At 37.7% G+C, this 27,524-nt stretch overlaps 3 protein-coding genes across 10 annotated transcripts; 1 reads left to right on the forward strand and 2 right to left on the reverse strand.

The window, feature by feature from the left end:
- Positions 1-1,871: 1,871 nt before the first annotated feature.
- On the reverse strand, positions 1,872-26,564 carry LOC112171993 (tubby-like F-box protein 8). Of its 5 annotated transcripts, none has more exons than XM_040507939.1 (6): positions 26,547-26,564; positions 5,293-5,331; positions 4,388-4,814; positions 4,085-4,172; positions 3,405-3,537; positions 1,872-2,847 (listed from the first exon to the last, which is right to left on the reverse strand). In XM_040507939.1, the coding sequence occupies exons 3-6, from the start codon at positions 4,733-4,735 to the stop codon at positions 2,127-2,129; spliced, it is 1,290 nt and encodes a 429-aa protein (XP_040363873.1). In that variant the 5' UTR covers positions 4,736-4,814; positions 5,293-5,331; positions 26,547-26,564; the 3' UTR covers positions 1,872-2,126. The 5 variants fall into 5 exon arrangements, with proteins under 5 accessions (XP_040363873.1, XP_040363872.1, XP_024164913.1 ...); XM_040507938.1 differs by lacking the exons at positions 5,293-5,331; positions 26,547-26,564 and adding exons at positions 5,334-5,434; positions 5,780-6,032 and having other exon boundaries at positions 4,388-4,815; XM_024309145.2 differs by lacking the exon at positions 26,547-26,564 and adding an exon at positions 5,780-6,032 and having other exon boundaries at positions 5,293-5,434.
- Positions 11,996-13,656, reverse strand: LOC112169054 (60S ribosomal protein L30). Its single transcript, XM_024305997.2, has 4 exons — positions 13,462-13,656; positions 13,281-13,382; positions 12,356-12,424; positions 11,996-12,259 (listed from the first exon to the last, which is right to left on the reverse strand). The coding sequence occupies exons 1-4, from the start codon at positions 13,586-13,588 to the stop codon at positions 12,219-12,221; spliced, it is 339 nt and encodes a 112-aa protein (XP_024161765.1). The 5' UTR covers positions 13,589-13,656; the 3' UTR covers positions 11,996-12,218.
- LOC112171270 (TMV resistance protein N-like) lies at positions 15,942-26,335 on the forward strand. Of its 4 annotated transcripts, none has more exons than XM_040507932.1 (9): positions 15,942-16,487; positions 18,322-19,423; positions 19,853-20,128; positions 20,769-22,472; positions 24,812-25,092; positions 25,223-25,333; positions 25,431-25,626; positions 25,935-26,027; positions 26,148-26,335. In XM_040507932.1, exons 1-4 carry the CDS (start codon positions 15,979-15,981, stop codon positions 22,437-22,439), a joined length of 3,558 nt encoding a protein of 1,185 aa, XP_040363866.1. In that variant the 5' UTR covers positions 15,942-15,978; the 3' UTR covers positions 22,440-22,472; positions 24,812-25,092; positions 25,223-25,333; positions 25,431-25,626; positions 25,935-26,027; positions 26,148-26,335. The 4 variants fall into 4 exon arrangements, with proteins under 4 accessions (XP_040363866.1, XP_040363867.1, XP_040363868.1 ...); XM_040507933.1 differs by having other exon boundaries at positions 25,497-25,626; XM_040507934.1 differs by lacking the exon at positions 24,812-25,092.
- Positions 26,565-27,524: the final 960 nt, after the last annotated feature.

Genomic DNA, 27,524 nt, shown 5'->3' on the forward strand with positions numbered 1-27,524 from the left:
TATGGTTTTTTTTTCTCTCTCTCTCTAAGTAACAAAGAGGTAAGGGCAAAATGGTATTAAAAAAATAAAAAACAAAAAACAAAATCTTAATGGGGTATTAAGGAATACCTCCTTAGAGTGTTTTGGGTAAAAGAGAATTAAAAAAACTTACTGGGGTAAATGGGAAAAAAATATCTAAAAACGGGGTAAATGGACAAAAACCCTTAAATCCAAATTGTGTCTAGCCCAAACTCTAGGTTTAGGTGGTAATAGAATTTTAATTAGAGATAATCTCGGAGAATATCTTAGAGATATCCATTCATTGAATGATTACCTTTCTTTGTACGATTCAGATTCTATGCATTGTAATCTTCTATATAAAGAGACCTTTATTATCAATGAGAATATACAGCAATTCTCTCTCAAATATCGTTTCCCTAAAACAAGAAAAAGGTTTTTCCAAGAAAAATGAAAATTTTAATTAAAAAGTCAACATATGATATATTAGGCACTATCCCAAAAATGAATACATTTTAAAGTATTTTCCTATAAGATTTGTGTAAATGAGCACAATACCAACTTGTTGGTCTGTTTGGAAAAAATACAGTGTTTTTTGGCATACGGACAAAACCCCTTTAATTAAAGCTACCGCCAACCTTTTGGGTTTCTCCGAGAGAGAGAGAGACTTGTTTATTCTTTTTGCCGCTCCTGATAACTTTTCTTATATTATCAAACATTAGAATAAAAAATTATTTAAAGAAAAATTTAAGGGAAAAAAATACAAACAGTACCCAACCTATGCCCGACTCTGAATTTTTGTACCCAAATTTTCAAAACTATCACTTTGGTACCTGAAGTTCGGACCCCGACCCAACTTTAGTACCTAGAACACTGTTGGCCGTTACGGAGTTAGTCAACTATCAAACTTTGAGGGGTATTTTCGTCCTTTCACTAAATTTCTTCTTCTTCCTCAAGCTCTCTTCATCTTCTTCTTCCTCCTAACTCTGTCATCATCTTCTCCAGACCATTGGCAAAAGAATGAAACCCAGAATTGGGGCAAATTAACTTCATTTCTTGGATTTGATCAGGCATCACCCATCTTTCTCTCTTTTTTTCTTTTCTTTGGGCTGGGTCACAATTTTTTTTTTCTTTTTCTTTTTTTCCACTCTTTCTCTCTTCTTCCTTTTTTCTTTTCTCTCTTCTTCTTCCTTCGCCTGCTGGTAGATCGAGGGTGGGCGCTGGTGGGCAGGCTGTTGGCTTGCTGCGCTGGGCGGGCTGTGCAAGCGCGGGCTGCTGATGCTGGGGCAATAGCGCGGAGGGAGATGTACGCGCAGAGGGTAGGGCTAGGCGATGCACAAGGCGAGGCTGGGCAACGCTCGACCTGGTGTGCTGGTCTGGCCGGCTGTGGGGCTTCGCGGCAGGGGTTGCGGTGAGGAGGGGGGGGGGGGGGGCGCTGGGCTGGAGAGGAGGCGCGGGGCTGCTGGAAGATTTTTTTTTTTTTTGGTCGTTGATAATGGTTAGAGAGACAGAGAGACAGAGAGAAGAAGAACGTAAAAAAAAAAACAATATATAAATAATGAATTAAATATGAAAAGATGAAATTACCCTTCAATATATGTCACCTATCAGACGCCGTTACTGAGTTAACGGCTTCAGGTACTAAAGTTGTGTCGGGGTCCGAACTTCAAGTACCAAAGTGATAGTTTTGAAAATTTGGGTACAGAAATTCAGAGTCGACCATAGATTGGGTACTGTTTGTATGTTTTTCCCAAAATTTAATTTCCCGTCTCACAAAGATAAAAATTCCACGAATTCCAAAAAAATAAAAAAAAAGGGAAAGAAAAAAGAGTCCAATCTGTTTCCCTAATCAGCTAATCCTAGGGTCTACAAAGTTTTAGATTATTGCTTTCAAAGCACACATAACAGAACAATAACGTCTTAACAGAAGAGAGGAATTAAAAAAATAAAAATAAGAAATTAAGAAAAAAAAAAAAATAGAGGGAGAGAAACAGGCCCCTCCACTAGTGTGCACTGATTTTGTTCTGCAGTGACTTGATACAACAAACACAACCTATATGATGAAGGTCCTAGAAAAGATGAAAAAGAAACCGATGGACTACACTTTCTACTTCTTGCCATAATCTCTTCTATTCACATGCTAATTTGGTGTCAAAGCTACTCAGGCAGATGGCAAAGGCCTGAAATGCAGACAAAGGATACCGGTAATCCATAGTAAACATATCCTTGCCAACTTTACCAAACTGTAGTATGATCTTGTCATGGTCTGATGGGGCTGGCTGCGGAGGCTGTGAAGGCGTTGGTGCACCAGCAGCAGATTGCGTCGTAGCAGCTATCAACTGAAAGTTTTTAACGGAGGCAACAGTCACCCGCCCCCGGAAATTTAGGCACCAACACTGCAACTGCTCATGCCATCTCGGTGCCTTGTTCCGAAGAACCAGAGGCCTCTCCTTTCCCTCCTCTTCATAACGGGATGACCCCCCAACAATATCAGAGAATCGAGCACTGCTAAACTCAGTTGAATTATCAATTGATTTTGAGAAGGAAATGCTCCGGAATGAGTCCTCAAGGGAGCGCTGGAGAAGCTCGGGCTGGCCAGGGACAGAGCCACCAGGCTCAAGGGATGAGACAGGGATTGAGTGCATGCTGCAGTGCATCCTGCGTGGCCCCCTAGTGCCGAGCACATTTAACTCATATGTCACTTGAGCAATGTTGTAGCTGCCAGTAGGGACCTTAGGAGAAACCTTTTTTGAGTTAAACCGACGACTTCGGCCAGGTGGGGAAAGCTGAGAACTGTTGTAGGGAGGCTGGGTATCATAAATAATGAACTTGGTGCCCAGAAAATTGGATCTGAAGCAAAGAGGAATGATTTATACAGGTTAGTATAAACCAGATGGAAACTATATAAACTCTGAATGAAACCAACTCAAGTATGGTGAAATACTGCATATCTATAAATTAAACTTGTTTAGCTGAGTTTCCAATAGCATTAAGTATCAAAATTCACTAGCAGACACAGGTTCCAGCAATTAATATTAATAGCAAAAGCCAAGCATATCCTTCAGATCCTTCAACAACAAAAAAGACATAAACTGACAAGTACAAAGATCAAACTGATGAGCATCCTATTTATTATATTTTACAGGACAACTTCTAAAACCAAGCCTAGTAACACTATTGACTGGTAAGTCACCTTGGATAAAGGGTGACAAAGAAAAGAAGTAATTTCATAGTCTAAGCCCCCCATATATTTTCATTACAGGTTCATGTAGATTGCAATTAATGATTGCAGAATGGCACATGTTTCAATATTTCATTACAGTTATTGTCGCCTTTTCTGGCGTCACTAATATATGAATTTCAGCATAGAATATAATCACGTATAAAAGAAAATTGACAGAACCCACCTCAGTTTCCCAATGTAAGTGTTACTTGATCTTGATATATTATCTGCATCCATCGAGATCACATACTCTGTGCAAGTAGTTCTTCGTGTTCGCTTAGCAGACAGAAGAAATTTTCCATTTTCAACAAGCAAAGCTGCAAGAGTATGCCAGTGATCAACAGGAGATCCTAAAATAAAATCTTATGCAGTACAGTTTTTGTCATACAACTGGATTCATGCAAAGACGGCAGAAATTAACTACAGGTCCAATACTGGGCAGGTATGGTTGGCACTTGACAGGACCAAACTAGCAATTCCCAATCCAACTAGGCCTATCCAGCTGATGAGCTGGGTGCACTAGTCACCAGCTGAGCCGGGTGCACTAGGCACAAAAAAAAAAAAAAAAAAGGTTTGCAAGAACAGACACAAGTACAAATACATAGCAGGAATGGTATTGGCAAGTTAGCACAGTTGGCAACCATGGAATACGTGAGCTGGATATCAAATCTACCCAGCTGGACTCTATAGAGGCTACATCTGACCAATAAAATTGGTCTTAATAGAATGTGAGAAATTAAACACAACTCAACAGTGTTCACAGTAACCTGCCAGATCATTATTATACTTAAAAAGTCCTACCAATCGATATATCTCATTGAGCTTAAAAATTCGAGTGCCAATACAATTGTCTTGGAGATTTACCAGGGCTAAGGCACAGGTAAAGGTGGTAGGTTAAATTAGACTTGTCCCTTTTGATAAAGCACTGGATTGTTCCATCCCGAGATCCTGGCTGTAAAAGACAGTAATACAACAATTTGTCAGCTACCCATATAAATCAAAGCCATCTCTCATTTAAAAAGAAACAATTAAGTGCATACAGAATTATACATATAACGCAAATGGTAGAAACAAGTCATGACATTAAAAGACAAATGAAGGTTCATTTTGGTTTCTTTTTTTTTTCTCTCTCTCTCAAGTGCATCATAAACAAGACCATACTCTCACCTGCTTCAGGGAGACTGGGAAAGTAATCTTCCCAGAAAATTCAGGACTTTTGACAATTTCTTTGCACATTTCCCTCCATGACCTGCATACAGAAGCACAAGCAACAACATGCTTGCGAGCAGGCCACGTACCCTCACTAGCCTCCAACCTTTTTATTACATCCCGAAGTAGTTCAGGTGGGAGGCTAGCCCAGCGGCTATTCTGGATTACAAGAGGGTGATCATGCAGCTCATGGACTGAACCATGTGATTTTCCCCTGTGATGGCCAGGCAGTCTCACCTCAAAACTTCGTCTCGATAAACTTCCAAACCCATCTCTTACATCCCGAACTATACTGCGAAACGACATTTACTCTGGCATGCAAATATCCCCAGATGTTAAATATGGCTTCAATACAGGAGCATAAGTTATAATCCACTGGGTGCAGCTGCAGATCAACAAAACTGGATTCAAATTCATGTTCCAACGCTTAATAACCAAGAATGAAAAAAGGAAGAAGACTGATTAAGAAAAAGAACAAGGCAAGAAAAGAGATTCTTGTTAAAGACAGCCTCACTCTCACCCATGGACCTAAAGCAGCCTAAAGTATCAGACTTTATCTCGATACATCTTTTGCTGGATTTTAAAGCTGAAGGACCAGCCAGACTACAATAAGTTCAAACTAAAATTCTTATCCTGTAGGATTTACAATGAGAACCCTTCAAAAAAAGATACCCTGATAGAAATGTAATCCTCAAGCAATTGATTTTAGAATGTCTATAAGTTGTTACTCTAAAATTTGTTATTCAAAAGCCTCTAAAGACAAAAGGATTGTCAATAAAAGCCAAAATTACTTTCTTTCTTTCTTTTCCTTTCTTTTTGAACTATGAATGCAACCTCAATAAAAGTACGTTGTAAAAATTTACGTTGGCTCTTCTATCCTCCAATCAATCAATAATCTCTCTCTCTGAAAACAAGAGATTAGAGTCGATGAAACATTGCTTCACCACTGAGGCCTACAGAGATCGGTGACCAACAGCAAGGATGGACAGCCTTCTGATGAAAATCCTGCAAATATATTTACCTGAATGTTAGAAATGTTAACAAGTCAATATATTCAGTCCCCAAATCCTGAAAACTAAGTAGAAAACCCACCAGAAAAAGTTCAATTCTTTTCCGTCCCCCAATCACAAATATCAAAAATACATGAAACAAAGTGGCGTAACAAAACGAAATGAAAACAATTTAGATCTCCTTATCTTCTTAAGAAATGGAAAACATTCTTTGCAAAAACTCATATATCACCCACCAACAATTCAAATCCAGAAACTAAACACAACCCATTAAACCCTTCAAGAACCGCACCTTCTAAGACCCTTTACAGCAGCAAAGTAAGAACCCCAGAAAACTCACCAATCAGATAAGCCAATCCCAAAAAAAAAGCCCGGAACTTCACAAAACTTGAGACTACCAGAGTAGAAAAGCCGCGATCCAAACACGGCCTTAAGATTAAGACCAGACCCAGCTCGAAGGAAGATTCTTCTTCTTCTGGTGTGGTGTTTCTCTTTTTTCTCTCTCCTTTCCTAGCACTGTGAGAGAAGACCCGGACTTGAACTCTTTATTCAATCCACTTCACGAACTAATCGCTTTATTAACTTAACTTAATCCCACATTATTTAATGCATCTACTCCTCGTCTAATTTTCTTTTAAACACCCACTTGAGCCGGACCGAAATGACGATTACGCCCCTGACGGTTGACTTTAAACCGCTTCCGCTCAACTCCCCCTCCTTCCGTTACCCGACCAACCGCGTTTATTATCGCGAGATTCCAACGCAAAGCCGCGGGAAGTCGGATACGCTGCTCTGCGGTTGCACCGCGTTATGGTGTGGGTGCAGACGTGGCGCTGATTGGGGCCGTTGATATGGTAGAAGGTGGGGATTCGGGACGGAGTGTGGGGGGTGGAGAGATTATGACATAGAGGCACGCTGTTATGATGGAAGCTTGTTGGAAATGGAAATGACAATTTTAGACATGGTGGGTTGCGGTGTGGACTTGTGTGTCCCTTGTAGTTGGGGGACTCTACGAGGATGCTTCGATCGTGTGCTGCCACGTGGGGGTTGTTGTGCATGGGGGCTCATGTGTGTTTTGGTGTTTCCGGCAGCAGGGAATGTAAATGCGAGACCAGAGAAACAAAATAATGATTGCGTAATCTGGACTCCAGAGAATACCTGTCACGAGCTAAAATTCCAATTAAATGAATTTTTAAATGTTAAATATCAAGCCAAATTGTGTTTAATTTAGGCGCTAAGACTCTCAACGAGGACAGACAGAATAATTGAAAAATTGAGAGGTTTACGTACGTTTGAGTTTAGCGACAAGATAAATAATTGTTTGAACTTGAAATCCGATAAAACTCCACCACTATGTCTCATGACAACACGGTTGTCTTCATGTCTCAATTAATAGAACTGATGAATACAAGCTGAGAGAAATAATGCCTGAATTTCATATTTAGATTTTTAAATTGATCGAAATTTAATCTTTATTCTTTTTTAATCTGTGGTTATTGAATGAGCTTGAATTAAAAATTTGATCCATTAATGATCATTGGTTAATTCGTTTATTTAACGGACCAAATATAGATTTAGTTTAATCCGATTCATTAATGACTTGGATTGTTTTTATAATAATTAAATATTACGTTATCAATAATATATTATTTTTCTAGAATAGCATTAAAAGGTGGGTGTACTTGGGGTATTTGGCTTCTTGTTTTGGTTTCTAGACGTTTTATGATGACCGCTAGGGGTATGTCGTTTGTGTACTGCTTGCTTGCTAAATTATAATGAATGGATGACATTTTATACTCAAAAAATAATATATTATTTTTTTAATTAAAAAATATCAAGAATACTTCTTAGTTTTCAATATAGAAATACTCATTATTATAACAAAAATTATGCAGAATCCTAAAGACATAATCTTTTTAATTAAGCTTCCAATATTGGGAATACAGGATGATTAAGGGTACTATCAATATTGGGAATATGAGAATATGAAGTTGAACCTTATTGATGCACTATGTTCTTTTTGTTCTCTTATCCAAAAAAACCAATAAAGTATTGCTTTGAAAATTTAGTATTTTGGTTACCCTAGTTTATTGTTCTAAGGAATATTTTGGTTATGTAATTCTCTTTTTGGCGATACTCTTCATATTGTGATCATGTCAATAGGTCGTGTCGTGTTGGGTTCATGTCAGATCAAGGTATTTATCATGTCACATAAGACAAACTCAAATTTAACCCATTTAATAATAGTGTCGAAAATTTAAATCCAAACCCAAGTTATTTATTAAACAGGTTACCCTTTTCCAACCAGCTTAACTCATTTAATAAATAGATCATGTCATGTTGGACATTTAACTGAAAAAAAATGCATTAATTGATTAAATTCACTAAAAATTTGTGGATGAAGAATATAAATAATTATATATAATTCGTAAACAATTAAATCGAATAATGATGAAAGAAAATATTTCCTACCGTTCAATCATAGAATCAAATACTCTCAACATCCAAAATTTCAAGAAGAAATATAGCATAGTCGGGTTATATGGATTCACTTCGTGTTGACTGGTTGCCAGCGGCCGACCCGTATATTAAATGGGTCATGACGAGTTGACCCACGACTAACCCGCTTTTTAATCATGCAGGTTCAATCCGTTTTATCCGCACGAATTTCGAGTCGTGTTATCGGGTCGTGTCAAAATTAACAGCTGTACTCTAGGTGGTTACGTGGTGGGAAGTGTATAAAATTGAATTAAAATTAAGTCAAGTCAAGGGTTTAATCTCCATTAAAGTTTCTGACAAAATCACAATAATAATAATTGACACCAGCCAAGAGTGGCATGGACATTGCCGATCCTCCAAGAGGGAAAAATATTTATGCGTTGGTTATTTGTTTTGTATTTATCTTAAACTAGGCAGGTTGTAAACATTACAAGTGGGAAGCATTAAAAATCCATGCAACGCATGAAGCATGACTAAAAATACAGTTGTTAGAAAAAGGGGATCATATAGCACAAAAGATAAGTCCTAATTATAGCTTCAATCATGCATCACAATTCCCCCATTACCAATAAGAAATGAAACAAAGGGTTTGCCTTAGCTTCGCTTCTACTTCGTGCATTGGCTCAATGTTTGTCTAGGGTCATCATCAACCACACCTAATGTGATATCAACTTTAGATTACTTGGTAAACAATTTGTTTAGTCTTTTCCTTCTTCCTCTCCTATTCTGAAAGGAATTAAATAGACAATAAAAGAATGTCACCTGTACTAGAATTTGATCCACATGTGGCCACTCAATAGTCGACCTCTGAGTATGGTTTATATTAATGCAAGTGATGGTTCTTATACATATTATTTGACTTTCGTCACGTACACTCATAATAATTCACTATTTTTTTTTTAAAGACTCAAACAGTGAAGACCAAGTTGATATTTGAGAGAAAAACAAAAAAATATCCGAGTGGATGCAGACGTATTCAGGAAGATAACAATTAATATTGTTACAATCATCAGACGATTTCTCAAATTTTAGTTATTGTATAATTTATCACATTGAAGCATTTTTAGCAGATTTTTTAAATCTTGATTCTTTTTTTGATGAAAAGAGCTCAGCCTATTATATAGATTCAGCAAGCAGTACAAAAACGAAACACCTCTAAGGAGTCGACAAAAAGAATCGTTCCTTAGAACACCCTAAAATCCTACTCTAACACAGAATAGGAACCCAGCATACCCCTAGTACACCCACCTTTTAGAAAGTTCACGCACATTTATTCTAACAAAAACCTAGTACTCCGAAGCTTGAATAAAACGTCCCTCAGAGTTACTAAATTTTTGCGATCTCTTCTCTCAAAAAAAGAAAAAATAAAGCCCATCATCTTTTCGTGAGAAAAGATGCGAACTCAAACCTATCTTGAAAAATAGAGAACTAACATTTCTATGAAACCAATCAGGCCAGGCCCACACTACCAAGGCCCAAAATCGAGGAACCCTAGCACACCAGGCCCAACCCCAACTGAGTCCAGCCCCAACAAGAGCTCCAGTTCGCCCTAGGAGCACCATCTCTGTCGCCGCCAAAGACCCGCCGCCGACTCCACCTACACTGCCTCTATCCCCGTCAAAGGTGTCGCCGATGGCCATGCCACCTTTACTGCCACCAAAGCAAAAGCGACCAACAACCCCGCCCAGAAGTTTCGTCGCCGAAGCCATCCACGAGCAACGTTGTTCAGCTGGCATCACCGAGCCCAATATCCCACTTCTATCAAATCTGGCTGTGCTGGACGAGAGAGTAATCGTCCCAACACGATAGCTTCCAATCTCAGGCCAAACCAGCCCTAAATCAACCCCTGGATCTCCATCACATCCATCAAATGGTAAATCCCCAGACAACCGCTGAATGCCAAACCAGTCGTCTTTGCTACCAAAGCAGCCACCACTATAGGGCGTGACGACCCCTGCCCTCATTCCAAAGCACCTCCGATCCCAGATCCGATCAGCCACACACCTATCACTGCCATCATATCCAACAACTATAGCAATGAGAAAAAGGCCAAAGCCCACGTTTAGGGGATACCGACGAATAAACCCGCCGCCACCACCGCAAATTAGATGAGAGAGAGGAGCAAGGACCCCTTTCCCTGTCAAAGGAGCAAAGCCGCCACCAGTCGAAACCAACCGCCGCGGAGAAGCCTCTCGTACGAGAGTCCGAGAAGAGAGCATTTTTAGTTATTAGTCTTGTGTTTCTTACTCCTAGCTAGTCTTTAAATCTTGATTCTTAAATGAGAGAGTATATTGAGTTTTCTATTCATTTTAGCAAATAGACTTCTAGGTGGCTCTTCAATACTTAAATAGAGAGAGCGAAATGATACTCTATTATTTTTATTAAAATTTTGGCTAAAACTTTTTTCTTTTGAAGGGAATGATTGTTAATTCATTATTATGAAAAAGTAGGTAACCACATATGATAACTCACCCTCTACGGCTACGTCATAATTGAGCCATTAAAGACCACCCTAAAGTAACCTAGATGAAATTACTGTATTGTTGACCATGAAAGTAATCAACAAAACAATGTTTGGTTCACCCTAACTTATTCAAACAATCCTAGGACCACTTTACGCAGAGGGGGCTTCCCCAAGATCCTCACTAGCAATCACCATTGCCAAGTCACCCGCCACCAGAGAAGACCAGCTAGCTCGTCATCCATATCCGGAGACCATTGCACATTAGAGAACTTGCGCCTCTTCACCTTCTTCGATGCCGCATATTCGAGCTTCCATGGGTTATCATCTACCACCTGATGCTTATTTTTAGCCCCAACAGGCCGCCAAACCTTCCTCTTTTTCAGAGGGGAGACCAACAACTTCCCCGCCCTACATGGTGAGGGAGTTCCAATGTAGGGTTGAAGTCCAAAAAAATAGATTGAGTCTTCAAGATCAAAACCACAGCCTTCGATTTTTTACTGTACGTTTTCAGGGCCATAAATGCTAATCTCTTGGTACCGGCCAGCGCCGGCGTTTCTGTTAGAGCACTGCAGGCAAGAGCCACTGCTTCCTTGACCAGTGCACTGGCCATCACAGATTTTCAGAATCGATGGTGCATGGCAAGTTCTTATGCAGATATACCGGGCAACATAAACGTAAAAGATGAGGGCGTTGTCATGAAGGGATTTGAAACCTAGGATTATAACACCAGTTGCCTGATAATGGTTGGAACCGTCACCTTTGCGCTGGAAGTGTTGCCGCCGCTACCACTTTGCAGTGTTGAGATGCAAAAAATTCGAAACCCTAAACATAGATCCGAGAAACTCTCACCTCTCTTTGTATCTACCTTACTTGTATCAACTCAAGTTTGATGACCTACTAAAACTACTCTAGCTAAAACTTACAAAAAAAAAGAAAAAAAGATAGCATTGTTAAGTTAAACATGCTTTTTGATTGTAAGCTTACTAATAGTGAGCCACAATAATTTATAGGGCTCGTGAACTATTATTGAAGATCAAGTTGCTTTGAAGAGAACTGCTCCACTTTTCGGTGAGATTCTGAATGAAGTTCACTCTTGCCTAAAATAAAATAAGAACCTGAAAAATTAAAAACAATGACCAAAAAAGAGAGTTGGGATGAATATCATTGAGACAGTCTCGTGAAATTCTATCCACAGCACTCAAATTCGACCCTCTCTTTAGATTCAATATCAGTTTCTTCCTAATACCTGGATAGCAGCTGGATAAAGAAAAGCAGTATTAGGCAACTCTACGATGACCAACTTGTCATGTACAATACCAGAGAAACCTATCTTCAAATATAGCTTTGCGAAAACCCAATCCCAGATGACTAATAACATAACCACAAATTTTAGCACAGCAGATAGGACAGGCTGATTGTCACAGGAGTTGCTTAGATGACCTATCATAACCAAAATCAAGGAACTGGTTATTTGGGAGGAGAACAATTTACTCTATTGTATTCTTCAATAAGGTAAGAGTGGAGTTTGGTTTTCACAACTAACAGAAGAACCACTGATAATTTAATATTAAAGCAACCAGGGACATCTCTGAATGAAGGAATAGCAAAATTTAAAGACAATGGAACCAAAATGCAATTGTCCCCACTTCAAATGAGTTCTGGTAACACCATGCATCAAGTCGCATAATAAATAAGATCAAAAGAATCTGGAAACTTATAAAGAAAGAAAAGTATTTCATCCTCGGTAAATAGAGATACGAAGCCTAGAGATACAATAATACTACTCTTAATTTAGAAGCAATATCCAAAGCACCTCTCACTGATCACCAGGCAGCGACTTGATAATATCCGAATCACCTGAACATTATTACAACATTTGACAAGTCATCTATTTGGTCATATCTCATAGGTTACACATGATATCTTTAAAATTAGAATAAACATTTAGAGTACCTGGATCAATAATGCTGAGGCATGAAACACGGAAGTACTTTCCACATGCTGTCCCCAGATCAACATTGTCTGAAAATACAACAGAACAGTTAATAAAAAAAAGAAAAGGAAAAAAAATAAGAGAATAGAAATCAAAGCATTTGATTAGTGGTGTGACATCTTTGAAAAAGAAATGGAAAACAAATATAGTAGGTAACTATCTATGCAGCTTATATGAATAATTTTATGTCAGCTAAAAGACAAAATGAGAGGAAGCAGAAAGAAAAAGGGAAATCATAAGGTTGGCTGGGAAATATTTTTTGGCCACTAAACCAGGCGCAAAATTTTTCCAGGCAAACCAGCCTGCTAGGGAAGAATTTGGGGAGAAGTTGTTACAATGCAATAACTTCCAGTGTGCAGAACTTTTAGTTTCCCGATTTCTTCAAACCAACATAACTAGCACTTAAAAACAGACCATAATTACCTCCCTACACTAATGAGCTTGTGAGATGAGCCGATGCAGAAAAAATGTGCTAAAAACAAGTCAATGTTATGAGCAACACAACCTTGCTGCCTGGCAGCAAGTTTTAGTACAGTGGGTGGAGTTCACTAGCAGAGAATTAACAGATCTCATGCATAGCAATGTGTGGAGAGATGTGACCTGATACTGACCCATATATGTCATGCAAGCTAAGTAGTCCTATTACAAGAAAGCAATTTCTCGTGGTAAAAAATATTATCTTCCTAAATCACGCCAGTGAAACAAATATGAACCCAAAAGTACATATTTCGGCGAGTATATGTTTTCTAGTGAAAGAAATTAAGCGGAGATGTGTAGCCTGATAATAAATCCTATAGGCAGTGCAAATAAAGTTACACAAAATTAGTACCAATAACATGTGAATCTGATGCGAACCTAAATATTATGGGGGATAAGAGGACTTACTTCCATTGTAGTGGTGGACCCCAACCTTGGCAAGCATGGCGTAGTATTCGATCTCGGACTTGCGGAGAGGGGGGCAGTTGTTGGAGATTATGATCAGCTTCCCTGCATTTGATTTGAGCCCAATTATATACAACTTGAAATCACCCAAAATCAAATCAAATCATATGGGAGAAGTAAATACCCTTGGAGCTGCGAAGAGAGTCGATGACGGTTTTGTAACCGAGAGTGTATTTGCCACTCTTCATGACGAGAGCGAGCCTGTTGTTGATGCTCTCATGGGTCTTCTTCGTTTTCTTCACGGCAACCATGGTTGCTCTCTCTGCGGCCGAGTCAGGGATTAGAGGTTGGAGGCGATGGCAAGGGTTTAGGTTTTCGAGTTTGATTGCTTATATTGGACTGCATCAGAGACCTCTTTTTAGTTTTTTTTTTTTTTGGAGGTTGGGCTATGAGTGTAATGGGCGGCAGCGTAAGAGGAGGCCCAATAATGCAGAAACTTTCAATAAAAGACCCTTCTTCAAGAAAAGAAAAAAAATTTAATTGGTGTTCAAGTAAATAAATCTTGAATATGTGTCTGACCAAAACTCTAGGTTACTTGACCTAGTTATAATAGAGTTTTGAATTAGAAATATTCATAGATATCAAATTAATTGTACGATTACATTTCCTTGTACAACTCTGATTCTATGTCTTGTAATTCTCTATATAAGGAGGCTCATATTATCAATGAAAGTACGACTCAATTCTCTCTCCAATTTAGTTTTCCTTAAACACGTTATCAGCACGAAGCCCTAACCCTGAAAAAAATAGTTAAAACCCAAAATTTGACTACAAAACCTTGAAACATTTTCTGCCTCCGCCACACAACTTAAAGGCCTCGACCCCAAGAATTCTGAAGCGGCGGCAGAACTACCAAAACTGGCCGGAAACCTACCGAACCGACCACGGGAAACTCCAAACCACCTGCAGCAAATTCTCTACCGGTTCATCACTTTTCGGACGATTGCTACCAAATTTTGTTAGCAGCAGCTCTTAGATCCCAGAATCCGAGAACCGAAAAAATTTTCTGCAGAACCTGCCTAAAAGCAGGTGAACCAGCCACCTGACTGCTGCTGCAACTTTAACCGGTAGAGAGAAGAAAAGAAGAAGAAGAAAAAAAAAAAAGGGAGGAGCCCAAGCCGCTGACGTCATCTCAGCCATGTCAGCCTGCCACATCAGCTACGTCATCCCTGCCACGTTAGCTCCCGCGACAGGTCACCGCTGGCGACTTTTTCGACTATTTTCCAGCGACTTTTCATACCATTTTCCAATGACTTTTTCAGGCCAAATTTTCTGGCGACCCATTTTAAGGTATTTTTTACTAAAAGTTCCATTTTTTTAGTTTTTATTCAATTTCTCTTCTTTTTCTCGGGGACTTGCAAACTCCCTTCTTCTACCCCCCTTTCTTCATCATAGAGGAGACCAATTAAGCCAAACTGTGGGGGTTCGTGCTCACTCTAAGCTTTGAGCTTGTTGAGATCTCCAAACTTAGAGTTTGTAGAGAATTTATGATCGACCACTTACATCATTGTTTCGATCTAATCCAATACCTCTTGGAATTGAATTTCTTGGAAGAGATTACGCTAAGAAATTCCTAATTTCTTGGGAGCGATTATGCTCATAAATTTTATATGTTTTCGTGGTAGCCTTTTCCTCTCCGAAACTGATCATTTTTCTTGTTCTCTTTCAGGATGAGTAACCTGAACAAATTGGACTTTGCTCCATTGAGAACATCTGGCTCTGGATATCATAGGTGGGTTCGTGATGTCCGCCAGCATCTCAAGGCCGATGGAATTCTGGATACGATTCTTGAGCCTAACCAGGACGTGCTAACTGTTGAGTAAGCTCAACCTTTGGAAGCAAATAGAGCAGCCTTAGAGGCAAATAAGGCGAAAGCCATCATCCTAATGACTCGTCTTATGGATGATTCGCTCTAGTACGAGTGTATGAATGAAGAAGACTCCAGAAGACTGTGGGTCTCACTCGAAGAAAGATTTGGCAACGTCTGTGACTCCCTGCTTCTTGACCTAGAAGTGAGATGACATAGCCTCTGCTACTGTGATACTACAACTCGGAAGCAATTTGCATTAAATCCTTAATGGAATTCTGTGGTAAAGAGATCACAGATGCGATGTTGATTGAGAAGACTTTCTACCTTCCCAGTTTCTGCATTGATGGTTGCTAAGAACTATCGAATCGATGGTACTGCAGGACGGATCACAAGGTTTCATGAGCTTATTGGAAATATGAATGTCCCTGAAAAGCATGACAATATCCTTGTGAAGAACTAGAATTCGAGATCCGTGGAAACAGAGCATATTCCGAAATCCAATTATAGTCATGCCCCTAAGAAAGGGTACCAAGAGCGAAACTTTAATCTTAGGGATACTTCTGGACGTTTTGGTCCATATAATCACTTTACTTGGGAAGGTAACCGCCCAAATAGGAGAGTACAAAAAACCGCAAAAAACAAAAAAAGAAAGAGCAAGCGGGTTCATTCGCATCTTCTATGACTTTTCCACATTAGTATGCGACTATGCATTGAAAGAATGAAAGTACCGGGAAATGCTTTGGGAGCAACGAGCTGCTTCGACTATATAAACAAGGTGTCCAACTCTCCACTCTCAACTCTCAACTCTCAACTCTCGTGCACCCAATCAATATGTGTTCTTTGATCATTACTCAAGGAGCCTCTTCCTCTTCCTCTTCTTCTTCCACCATCTCATCGGAATATGATGTCTTCCTGAGTTTCAGGGGTGAAGATACACGCCACAACTTTACAGATCATCTGTACAACAATTTGGTTCAGAAGGGAATTACGACCTTCATAGATGATGACCTTAGAAGAGGAGAAGATATATCATTGGCGCTTCTCAAAGCCATTGAACAGTCGAGGAGTTCTATCATTGTAATCTCACAAAATTATGCATCATCGACTTGGTGCTTGGACGAACTGGTTAAGATCCTCCAATGCAAAGAATCAAAGCAACAAATGGTTTGGCCAATTTTTTACAAAGTGGAGCCGTCCGATGTACGGAACCAAACTGGTTGCTTTGGTGAGGCATTTGCTTACCATGAATGCAGATTCAAGAATAATATGGAGAAGGTGTTGAGATGGAAGAAAGCTCTAAGGGAAGCAGCCAATCTGTCTGGGTGGACCTTAGCTGACAGGTACGGTTCCAATCATATATTACAGAACTGGATTATTTGATGCTATCAACATGTTTTGGCCCCCTCTCTCTGTTTGTTTGGATTCTAGAATGCAGAATTTATAGAAGACCCAGATTATTTTTCTTAATATATATTGAGCATGCATATATGATCTTTAACTGTGTGATGCCTAGATCTCAGTAGAATTATCCAATCACCAATAGCATGTGGCTGTTCGTACAATACAACCGAAGATCCAACTATATATTTAATGAATAGAATGTAACTGAAGGTCTGTCAAGATCCTTGAATAATCGAGTACAATATCATTTGAAGTTCCAATCTTGGAACTCTCTGATCACAAACAAGCTCCAAAGAACTCGAACACAATCTGCAAGAATCAGAAACCAAGTCTTTTTGTCCTTGTCCCCTGCTTGCTTGAACACAACTTTAGAGTCATTATTGTGATGTCTCCTTCTTGATTGATCTCTTTGCTCCCGGTAAAAAGATGCTTGATTAATTTTGAGGACACCACAATCTAGAAGCTTTGATCGATTGTTTGGGAAGCAACTAAAGCAGATCAGCCTTATTCCTTAGAGAACACTTAGAGGGTTTGATTGGGAGATTACTCAAGGATTGAACTCTATAAGTGGAAGCCGGTTCTCTAGAATCCTTGCTTGATCAATAGATACTTTGGCAAAAAATTTCAGAGATATATAGGTCATCTGTGACTCATAAGGATATCTAGTTTCATTGACCGAAAGGTATAGATTCGTTGTTATACGTTCATATACTTTTGTGTGAGTCTCTAGGACCTGAGCAATGACTATAGAGTTATTACCCTACATACAGAAGATGCTAGACCTTGAGACATAGTCAAAGTCCGTCTTTCCTCACACAATATATCTTGTGATACCTAAACTATTGGCACCTTTACAATAAGAAGATGATGACACCTGAAACATGGTAAGCTTTCATGCTTCATCTCCTATTGTTGACCAATGTTCTATCCCAGATGTGATGTACATTGCCTCACAGGATAGTCAATGCTAAATTGACTATCCAACGTCTTAGAACCTTTCATGCTTCATTTCCTATTGTTGACCAATGTTCTATCCCAGATGTGAAGTACATTGCCTCACAGGATAGTCAATTCTAAATTGATCATCCAACATCTTAGAACCTATGGATTAACGTATAGAATAGGAGTCCTTATTTCTAAATATAATATTGTCACATAAAATTCTAAATGAACTAGTGCCCAATTTTTTGCCCTATATTGGTGAACAGATTGTTGGAGATACTTAAAAGTTCGCAAACAAACTTGCCAAGACAAACAACTTATTGAGTGGCTTCTTAAGCGACATTGAATGCAGTTTCTGCTACTGCAATGCAACTGATAGCTCCTCCATTTGGAATGAGGATATTGTATTCCCTGCAACTTCTTTCTTTATTTGCCTTTTGTTGAGTGCTTAATCTTGTATTGATGGTGGTATTAACTCTAGAGTCTTAGGTAACTCTATTAGTTGTGGTTTAGTTTGTACCTATCTGTTGTTTTTTATAACTTTGATTAAATATTAATGTAAGTCCTGTAGTCATTTTGATTAAACTAATAAATGTGGTTATTTATTATTTGTATAAACTTGAAGCACTGGGAATGACATTTGCCAGAAATTTGAGACAGAAAGGATAAACCATAGCACCCACTGGTTATATAGTTAGCATCACCTGACCAATAAGAAGGTCTACCTAGTCATCAACTAGAAAGTGTACTTAGGTCTTTTAAGTTTATACTGTATTTACATATGGTAAAATTCTATTTCACTAAATGTTTGATATGCTTTAACACTTGCAGGCATGAATATAAATTTATTCATGATATCGTTGAAGTGGTTTCACTACAAGTAGTAAATTGTACATATTTGAATGTGGCGAAATACCCAGTTGGAATACAGTCTCGTTTGCAAGATATGAATGAGCTCTTATGTGTAGGGGAGACTGATATTCGCATGATAGGGGTATGGGGAACTGGTGGTATAGGTAAGACCACAATTGTTAAAGCTGTGTACAATTCAATCATTCATAAGTTTGAAGGTGGGTGCTTTTTGGAAAGTGTTAGAGAAAGATCAATTCCTTATGGAGGCCTAGTGGAACTACAAAATTGTCTTCTTTCTACGATTTTAGGGTGGAAAGAATTGAAGGTGACCAATGTTGATAGTGGGATTAGTGTGATAAAGCAAAGGTTGCGCCACAAAAGGATCCTTTTGATTCTTGATGATGTGAATCAATTAAACCAGTTAGACAAATTGGTTGGAGAGCGTGATTGGTTTGGCTCGGGCAGTAGAATTATCATAACAACAAGAGATAAGCATTTGCTAACTGCTCATCATGTTCATCTAATCTACAAGGTCAAGGAATTAGATCATCATGAAGCTTTAGAGCTTTTCAGTTGGAATGCTTTCACCAGAAATATGCCGGCATATGATTATGTGGAACTAGCAAGTACTGTAGTACAATATGGTCAAGGTCTTCCATTAGCTTTGATAATTTTAGGTTCACATCTATGTGGTAGAAGTACAAATCAATGGCAAGCAGCATTGGATAGTTACAAAAGAGTTCCCAACCAAGAGATTCAAGGAATTTTCAAAATCAGTTATGATGAACTAGATGTTCTGGTGAAAGAAGTTTTCCTAGACATTGCATGTTTCTTCAAAGGTAAAGACAAGAGCTATGTGGTACAAATACTGGAAGGTTGTGACCTCAACCCTTTTTATGGTATTGAAGTACTCGCAGAAAAGGCCCTCCTAAATATTGATAACAAAAATCATATATGGATGCATGACTTGCTGGAAGAAATGGGTAAAGATATAGTTCGCCAAGAATCACCAAGAGAGCCTGGCGAGCGTAGCAGATTATGGTTTGAAGAGGATGTACATCATGTTCTAACTGAAAACACAGTAAGTGATACTTTACAAGAGGGATCTCTTTTCTTCTTCTTCTTCTTCATCATCATCATCATTATTATTTTGAAAAAAAGTTTGGTATCTATTTTGGGCATCTTTTTGAATTTGATTATTCTAACGATTACATCATTTTTCCAAAAGTCCATTGTTTTAACCAAAATTGGTTATAAGGATGCTGCTATCCGTTTAGCATCTATTTAAATTCATATATTCTCAGAAAGACCAGCGGTATTTTTCTTCTCTATGTGGGAAGAGATCCCTTTTGAATCTTCCTCACCAATTAGCCTGAATATAATCCAGACCTTATTAAGATTACAAATCGATTAATTGTTGAGAAAGTATATAATTTTATTTTCAGTAGACTTTCATTTTCATTTGACAAAAAATTTTCCTTGTTAATACTATTGCTTGTTCATTTTACAGGGTACAAACAAAATTAAAGGTATCATCGTGAAGTTGGCTGAACCATATGAGATACACTTGAATGCTGAAAGCTTCTCAAAGATGAAAAATCTTCAAATTTTCATAAATTGCAATGCATCCTTTACTGGGGAAGTCGAGTATCTTCCAAACGAGTTGAGGTTCCTTGATTGGCCAAAATGTCCATTGAAATCCCTGCCATCTAATTTCAATCCAAGGAAACTTATAAAACTCAACATGCCTTACAGCTGCATGTCACAACTCGGACATGGATTTAAGGTCTGTGACTTGAATTTAATTCGTCCAATTTTATGTCAAGAGATTTATTTATTGATAATAATGTTTTGAGTTTTTTTAAGGGAGTTATTGATGGAAATGCATGTCCAAACAAGAAGCTGTAGTATGGACACACATTACCTCCAAACTTTACATATTTCTCATTTCATTATGTTGATGTCCAAACTCTCTGTATTTCTCATTACATATAGTTGTGCCATCAAGATCCGAATCATTACACAACAATATGTAACGAGAGATATAGAGTATGGAGAGGGTGTGTCCAAACTACATACCGGACAAAAGTATCTCATAAAGAAAGTTGTTGTGATCCAATTAAAGTCCGTCATGTATTATTTCTGGATAGATCAACGGTAGACCGGATCATTGCAGTGGTAGATTAGCATCTTGTAGTGGTAGACCAACCTTCCTTTATCTACCACTACAAGGACTTGGTCTGCCATTACATTTGCCACTACTATAAATAGGGTATCTCATTTGGTATATTAATGTGCATGAAGATTAGCAGCATGTATCAAGCACATTAATGTACCAAATGAGATACCCTATTTATAGTCACTCAGGTGCATAGGAGTGTACAATAACTTTTGGATCTCATTCTTTCTTTCTTTTTCCTTCACAGAACTTGCAAAATTTGAAAACTATGAATTTGGAAGGCTGCAAATTCCTAACAAAAGTGGTCAACTTTGAGGGACTTCCAAACTTAGAGAACTTGAATCTAAAGTACTGTACAAGTTTAGTTGAGGTTGATCCTTCGGTTGGATCCCTTAATAAGCTTGTTGACTTGAGTCTTGTGGGATGCTACAAACTTGCAATGTTTCCTAGGAGAGCCAGCTGGAAATCTATGCAAAAGATAAATCTTCAAGATTGCAGAAGCTTGAAGCATTTTCCTGAAATTGTGGACAAGATGGAATTCTTAACTTTCATGATTCTATCCGGCTCTGGTATCAGAGAATTGCCATCATCAATTGGAAATCTCATTGGCCTTGAAGATCTGTACTTAAAAGGATGTGAAAACCTTACAAACTTGCCATGCAGCATTTATGAGTTGCGACATCTTGAGTTTGTGTCTTTCTCTGAATGCCCAAAACTTGTTGACTTCCCAATTAAAGTGACTCCAGAGGTTTCTTGGAGTGCAGAATCGTTTCTTCCGGCGCTTCCCAAGCTAATGCTAATTGAATTGGGAGGATGTAGTTTAGCAGAAAGTGAATTCCTTGCCAGTCTTGGTTGTGTGTCCGCATTATTACTACTTGATTTGTCAAGAAACAGTTTTGTTAGTCTTCCTGCATGTTTAAGCAAATTTGTCAACTTGCGAGAGCTTAACTTGAGTGGTTGTGACAGGCTTCGAGAAATTCCAGAACTTCCACCAAAGGTGGAGTTGGTCAATGCTAGGGGCTGTGTATCACTAGAAAGATTTTCACAGTTATCAAACATTTTGGAACACAAGGAGTTACATACGATTTGTCGAATGGACTTGTCCAACTGTCATAGACTGTATAGCACTCTGGCTCATGATGTGGCAAAGAAGAAAAGTATCATACAAAATCCGGTGGAGTCTTTTTGCTCTCTTTTTCTCACTCATCATCGGTCTAGACTTAGATTCAGATTTGTGTTTACAGGAAGTGAAGTTCCAAAATGTTTCCACTATAGAAAAGATTTGAAGGATATCGAACTCTCATATAAATATTCCTCCCCCTTTGGGGAGGATTATCCAACATGCATTGCTTCTGGGATGCATAAGTTTTTTATTCCAATCTCTAAAAATCTCGACTGGTTTAACTCAGGATTGGCTGTCTGTGGTGCTGTCGAATATACAGAGAATATATCTGGTACACGTCATTTGACAGTCGAAATTCGTATCAATGACTTTGAGGATACGGTAAGTCTTCATTCAACAGAGATAGAGTCAGATGAAATGTGGTTGCAATACATCCCCTTCTCTACATTCATTGATCGATATTCTTGGGCACATTTATGGGGTCATCACGATTTTGTTGCGCCTGCTGTAAAATATGTCTACTGTCGAGTTAGTGTTGACTATAGTAGCACAAGTTCTATGCGTTTCAAAAGCTTTGGGGTCCACCTAGTAACACCATATCATGATGAATACACGACCTCTGAACAGGAAGTCCTTGAAGATATTGGTACATCTGCAGCTATGAGGAATGAACATAATGATTATGACAATGTTGGCAATATTGAAGACTTGGAAGATGTGCACTTCTCCTATAAAGATGATGAAGAACATCATTCCGAACCTCCTGCAAATCCTCGAAAGAGGAAGACCTGCTAATGGCATTCATTTCCGAGAATAATCATTTCTCAGGTAAAAAAAATGAGTTGCACTTGCTTTATTATATATATATATATATAAGGCCTTCTAGCAAGGGATTTTTTTTTTCCAGTCATTTTATGCGATAACTTATTAAACCTACTTTTCGATCACGTATCCACATCTCATCCTTTCAGTTTTTAGTCATATATGAGTAGATCACCTCCGCAAATTTTCAGTCAAATTGATAATTGTTAGGGATTCATAACTGCGATATACAATCATGAACAACGGTTTAGGTTGGACAGATTCGGTTCGTCCAGATTTAATCTAGTTTGATACCTTAACGATCATCAATTTGGTTGAAAATTTGCAGAAGTGATCTATATATTAGGACCTAAAAACTGAACGATCGAGATACCGAAATGCGATTAAAAAGTGGGTCTAATAAACTATCCCTCAAAATTATCAAAAAAAGGGATCTCTTAGTGGAAGGGCCGTCCACACACACACCACTTATTATCTGGATGAGAATCAAGAACAAGAAAATTCGAAGTTACAAATATTTAAAGAGAAAAAAGATTTCTTCCGATTTGAAAAACCGGTTGTAACTATGTTGTAATAATATAATAATTAATAATAATAATAGTGTTATCTCAGTGGTTAGAGCACCCACTACCTAAGATTGAGGTCATGGGTTCGAGTCACTATGGGGGTAGGAGTGAAATCATTTGATCCTCTTTATAAAAAAGGAATAATAATAATATAATCATTTAAATTTAATTAAAAAATAATAAAAAATTACTAAAAAAATTACCAGAAATTCAATGCTTAATCTTGACATTCAATGTTTATTCCTGAATAATCTCATTTTTCAATTATTCAACCATTTCATTTTACCAAGTTCAATGTTAGTCAGATTAGTCAACATTTATATGTTTGAAACAACAAGATGTTATTTGTAACAAGTAGTTTTGTTGGTTGGTTAATAAATACACACACACACACACACACACACAGAGCTCTTCTAGTGAGAGATCCATTTTTTGGGTCTTTTTTAGGGATAGGCCATTAGACCAACTTTTCTATCATATTTTGGCATCTCAACCGTTCTATTTTTAGGTCCTAATATGTAGATCACTTATGCAAATTTTCAGTCAAATTGATTATTGTTAAGGCATTCAAAACTGCGATTTACAATTATATATGAATGGTTCAGATTGGACAGATTCGGTTCATCCATTGATTTAATCTAGTTCAATACCATAACGATAACCGATTTGACTGAAAATTTGCAGAGGTGATCTATACATTAGGGCCTAAAAACTGAACGGTTGAGATTATGAAATGTAATCAAAAAGTTGGTCTAATGCCCTATTTCTAGAAAAGACCAAAAAAAGGATCCCTTAGTAGAAGGACCCTCCACACACACACACACACACACACACTTTCTCACCTAAGCTTATGGAACGGATTTCAAGTTTTTGGCCACACACACACACACTTTCTCAGGTAAGGATATCCTTACCTAAGCTTATGGAACGGATTTCAAGTTTTTGGCCATATTTTGATCACATATGCACATCTTAACCGTTTAGTTTTTAGGTTCTAGTGTATAGATCATCTCTGCAAAATTTCAGCCAAATTGATGATTGTTAAGGTATCTAAAACTGCAATTTATAACAATGTACACAAAAGGTTCCAGTTCGACAGATTCGGTTCGTTCGTGTAAATTACAGTTTTGAATGCCTTAACAATCATTAATTTGGCTGAAATTTTGCAAAGATGATCTATACATGAGGACCTAAAAACTGAACGGTTAAGATGTGAATATGTGATAAAAAAAAGTGGCCAAAAACTGGAAATCCGTATCTAAGCTTAGGTAAGGACGTCCTTAGCCAAGAAGGACTGTGTGTATGCGTGTGAATCTCTTGTGGGACCCACTTTTCCATCACATTTCGGCATCTCGACCGTGCAGTGTTTAGGTCCTAATGTATAGATCACTTATGCAAATTTTCAGCCAAATTGATGTTTGTTAAGGTATCGAACAAGATTAAATCAATGGACGAACCGAATCTGTCCAACCTGAACCATTCGTGTCCATAATTGTAAATCGCAGTTATGAATGTCCTAACGATTATCAATTTGGCTAAAAATTTGCAGAGATGATCTACTCATATATACCTAAAAACTGAATGGATGAGATGTAGATATGTGATTGAAAAGTGGGTTTAATAAGTTATCCCTTAAAATGACCAAAAAAAGAGACCCCTCACTAGAAGGGCCCTATATATATATATATATATATATATATATATATATATATATATATCACTACTGCAAATACTATCTTAGTTTTTCTTTGGCTTTTCTTTCTTGAATATCTTCTGCAGGTCAATATCAATAACTTGTATAGTAAAGCAGAGGGAGCAAGGGTAGGCCAATAGTGAAAAAGAAACTGCAGTAAGCTAATGCTGACCTTTAAATAGCTGGCTTGTTAAAAAGTATTCCGAGTTGCAGAATGGCTCTCTTTATGTGTTGGAGAAATCAAGCATGCTAAATAAGCTAGCCTGATTAGTTTCGTTGATCCTGTTCTTATTACTGCTTCATGGTGCGGGACAAGTTGTGTAAATCACGGAATGTTCAAATGTTTTTTGTCCCTTAACAATTCTGGGTAATTAAGTAGTTTAATTGAATGCATACCTTGTCAGATGCCTAATTTAGATGTATCTCTTGCTTTTTTGTTTCTTTCACTTTTAGTCAGCCATATGATATTTACTTGTTGGGATTGGCATGTTATGCAGCTATCATTGGGATGTTAACGATTGTGCATCCAGTAAAAGAGACGATATAATTCGTGGAGTCCATTAATCAGAGCATAGAAACGAAGATTAAAGGAAGCATGCTGTGAACAAGTGAGTTTCTTCTAACTGTTAGAAACATGACATCTCAGTATTGATATATGTAATATATATAGGAGGATTGTGATTCATGCTTGTCATTTTGCTATAGTGCTATTATTGAAACAGATTGTGCTGTGTTGCAACATCAACTTAATCAGTTCTCTCGCTCTAACAGTTCGGTTTTGGGTCGACTTTAGAAGACAGCTTTCAAGCTATGGAGCTAGTCCCCAGTATTTGAGTTGTTCATGTCAAAAGAGAAGCTAATAAGGCTGCTAATTTGATGGCATCTTATGCAAATACTAATGGTAAGTAGTATTCCTGGTCTAATGTTTCTTCTTTTATTCAAGATGTCATAGTCTCTGAATTTTGTACTACCTGAAGTTTTCGTAGTTATAAATAAAGTCTGACCTCCTTCACCTAAAAATAAAAAAAATAAAAAAAATGAAGTGCTGCTATAAAAGTTTTCAATCATTGAAGAAATAAGTCAGGACCTGGAAAAATGACGGTGTGTTAAGTTAATATAGCTTGTTAATTGCTTGAAAAAAAAAAAAATCAATTTTGTGTTAATGTAGTTCTATCAGCTGCAAACTAAATATTTTTAACTAATTTCTAGGGTGCTCCAAAATAACCTACAAGCACAAGTGTGTTTACAATGTTATGCGGTTTCTGAGGGACCTAATTAAAAGATCAATGTGTTCTAACCAAGGTAATAATCACTGTTTCTTTATTATTATTTTTTTATATGGATATTATCTTATGTGTTAAGAGTGACTATATATAGACTGATGTACATTATTTATTTATAACTTTTTTTCCTTCGTATCAGCGGGGAGGGAAAAAATAGACCAGTTACATGCAAGGAAAAATTGATGAACTACATGAAGAGTGGGAGGCATTTGTCTCAGATAATTACCTATAGATCTTGGCAACAATGTAAACATTAGACCTGTAGCTCTAGCTAGCTAGTTAGTTGTGCTTGTTTTGTGTGAAATGGTAACAAGTACTTTTATTGTATCACTATAGGCTATAGCTACAAGTTCTGTTTTATCCTGCACAGTAGACATGCTGGCATATGTGGGATTTTGCTTTCATCGTAGAACTTTCGAGGTAATCAGCTTTTGCTGGGGGATTGATGTTCAATGTTCTGCTATAGTCTATAGAGGTTTGGTTATGTTTTTTTTGTTGTTGTTGTTTTTGTGTGTGTGTGTGTGTGTGTGGTGTGTGTGAGAGAGAGAGAGAGAGATTTGTAAGCAGTTTACATCCTTCTATTTGTCACACTTCACTGAAAACCGAATAATTGGTAATCCAATTCTTACCAATTTGCTTTTATGGTTATTCTACTTTTCCTTTCCCAGAATACTTTATTATATTAAATAACATTTTCTATTGTATCATATCCGTTCAAGGATGTGGAGGATCTATTTCTTATAAGAACAAACGATGTGGAGGATCAAATTGGTAAATTTCTGGATTAACGTAGTCTTCATTCCCTTGATTGTTTTACTACTGTTCGCGTATATTTTCCCGCCAGGAATCACATGTGCAGACACTGAAATGGTAGTCTGAAGTTGATGAGGTAATTAAGCCTTAAAATCATCTACTTGCTAATTGCATGTTTTTGTTTTTGGTACTGGCTTTGATTTTTTGGTACCTTTAATGCAGATGACATACTCTTAAGTTCCGTCCCTAGTACGAAATTTTAATTGCTTCCAATATCTTAATGTAATAGATTCTTTTTCATGCATACATAAATCAGAGATAATCATATTTTCTTTTTGCAAAAAGAATAAAATATGTATCGGAAAACGAAACACATCGAAGTGCAGCAAATCATCCACCTTTAACAACTGTAGAAGTCATGGTATTCTCCTTGTTATTCACAGCCAGCCGATAATGTCAACCAAATGCATGCAGTTAACTGTACATATGGAAAGGTTTAGCACAAAGATAGTATGATGAAGCCACATCGATTTTCACTTTTATTTTGGTTCATTCAAAAAATAACATAGTAAACATAGGGAGAACATCACAACCCATGCATCAATTTAAGCATTTCTACACTTTAGTATATCAACTTTCATAACTATCACGTACATTAATATACCAAGTTTGCTCCACTCTTTCATTTTAGTGTACGCAATTAGTTTTTCTGTTATATTTCCATTACCAAAAAAAAAAAAAAAGAGCTGACAAAGCGTAATGG

This window comes from Rosa chinensis, chromosome 6 (genome assembly GCF_002994745.2).
Source record: "Rosa chinensis cultivar Old Blush chromosome 6, RchiOBHm-V2, whole genome shotgun sequence".
NCBI classification, from domain to species: domain Eukaryota; kingdom Viridiplantae; phylum Streptophyta; class Magnoliopsida; order Rosales; family Rosaceae; genus Rosa; species Rosa chinensis.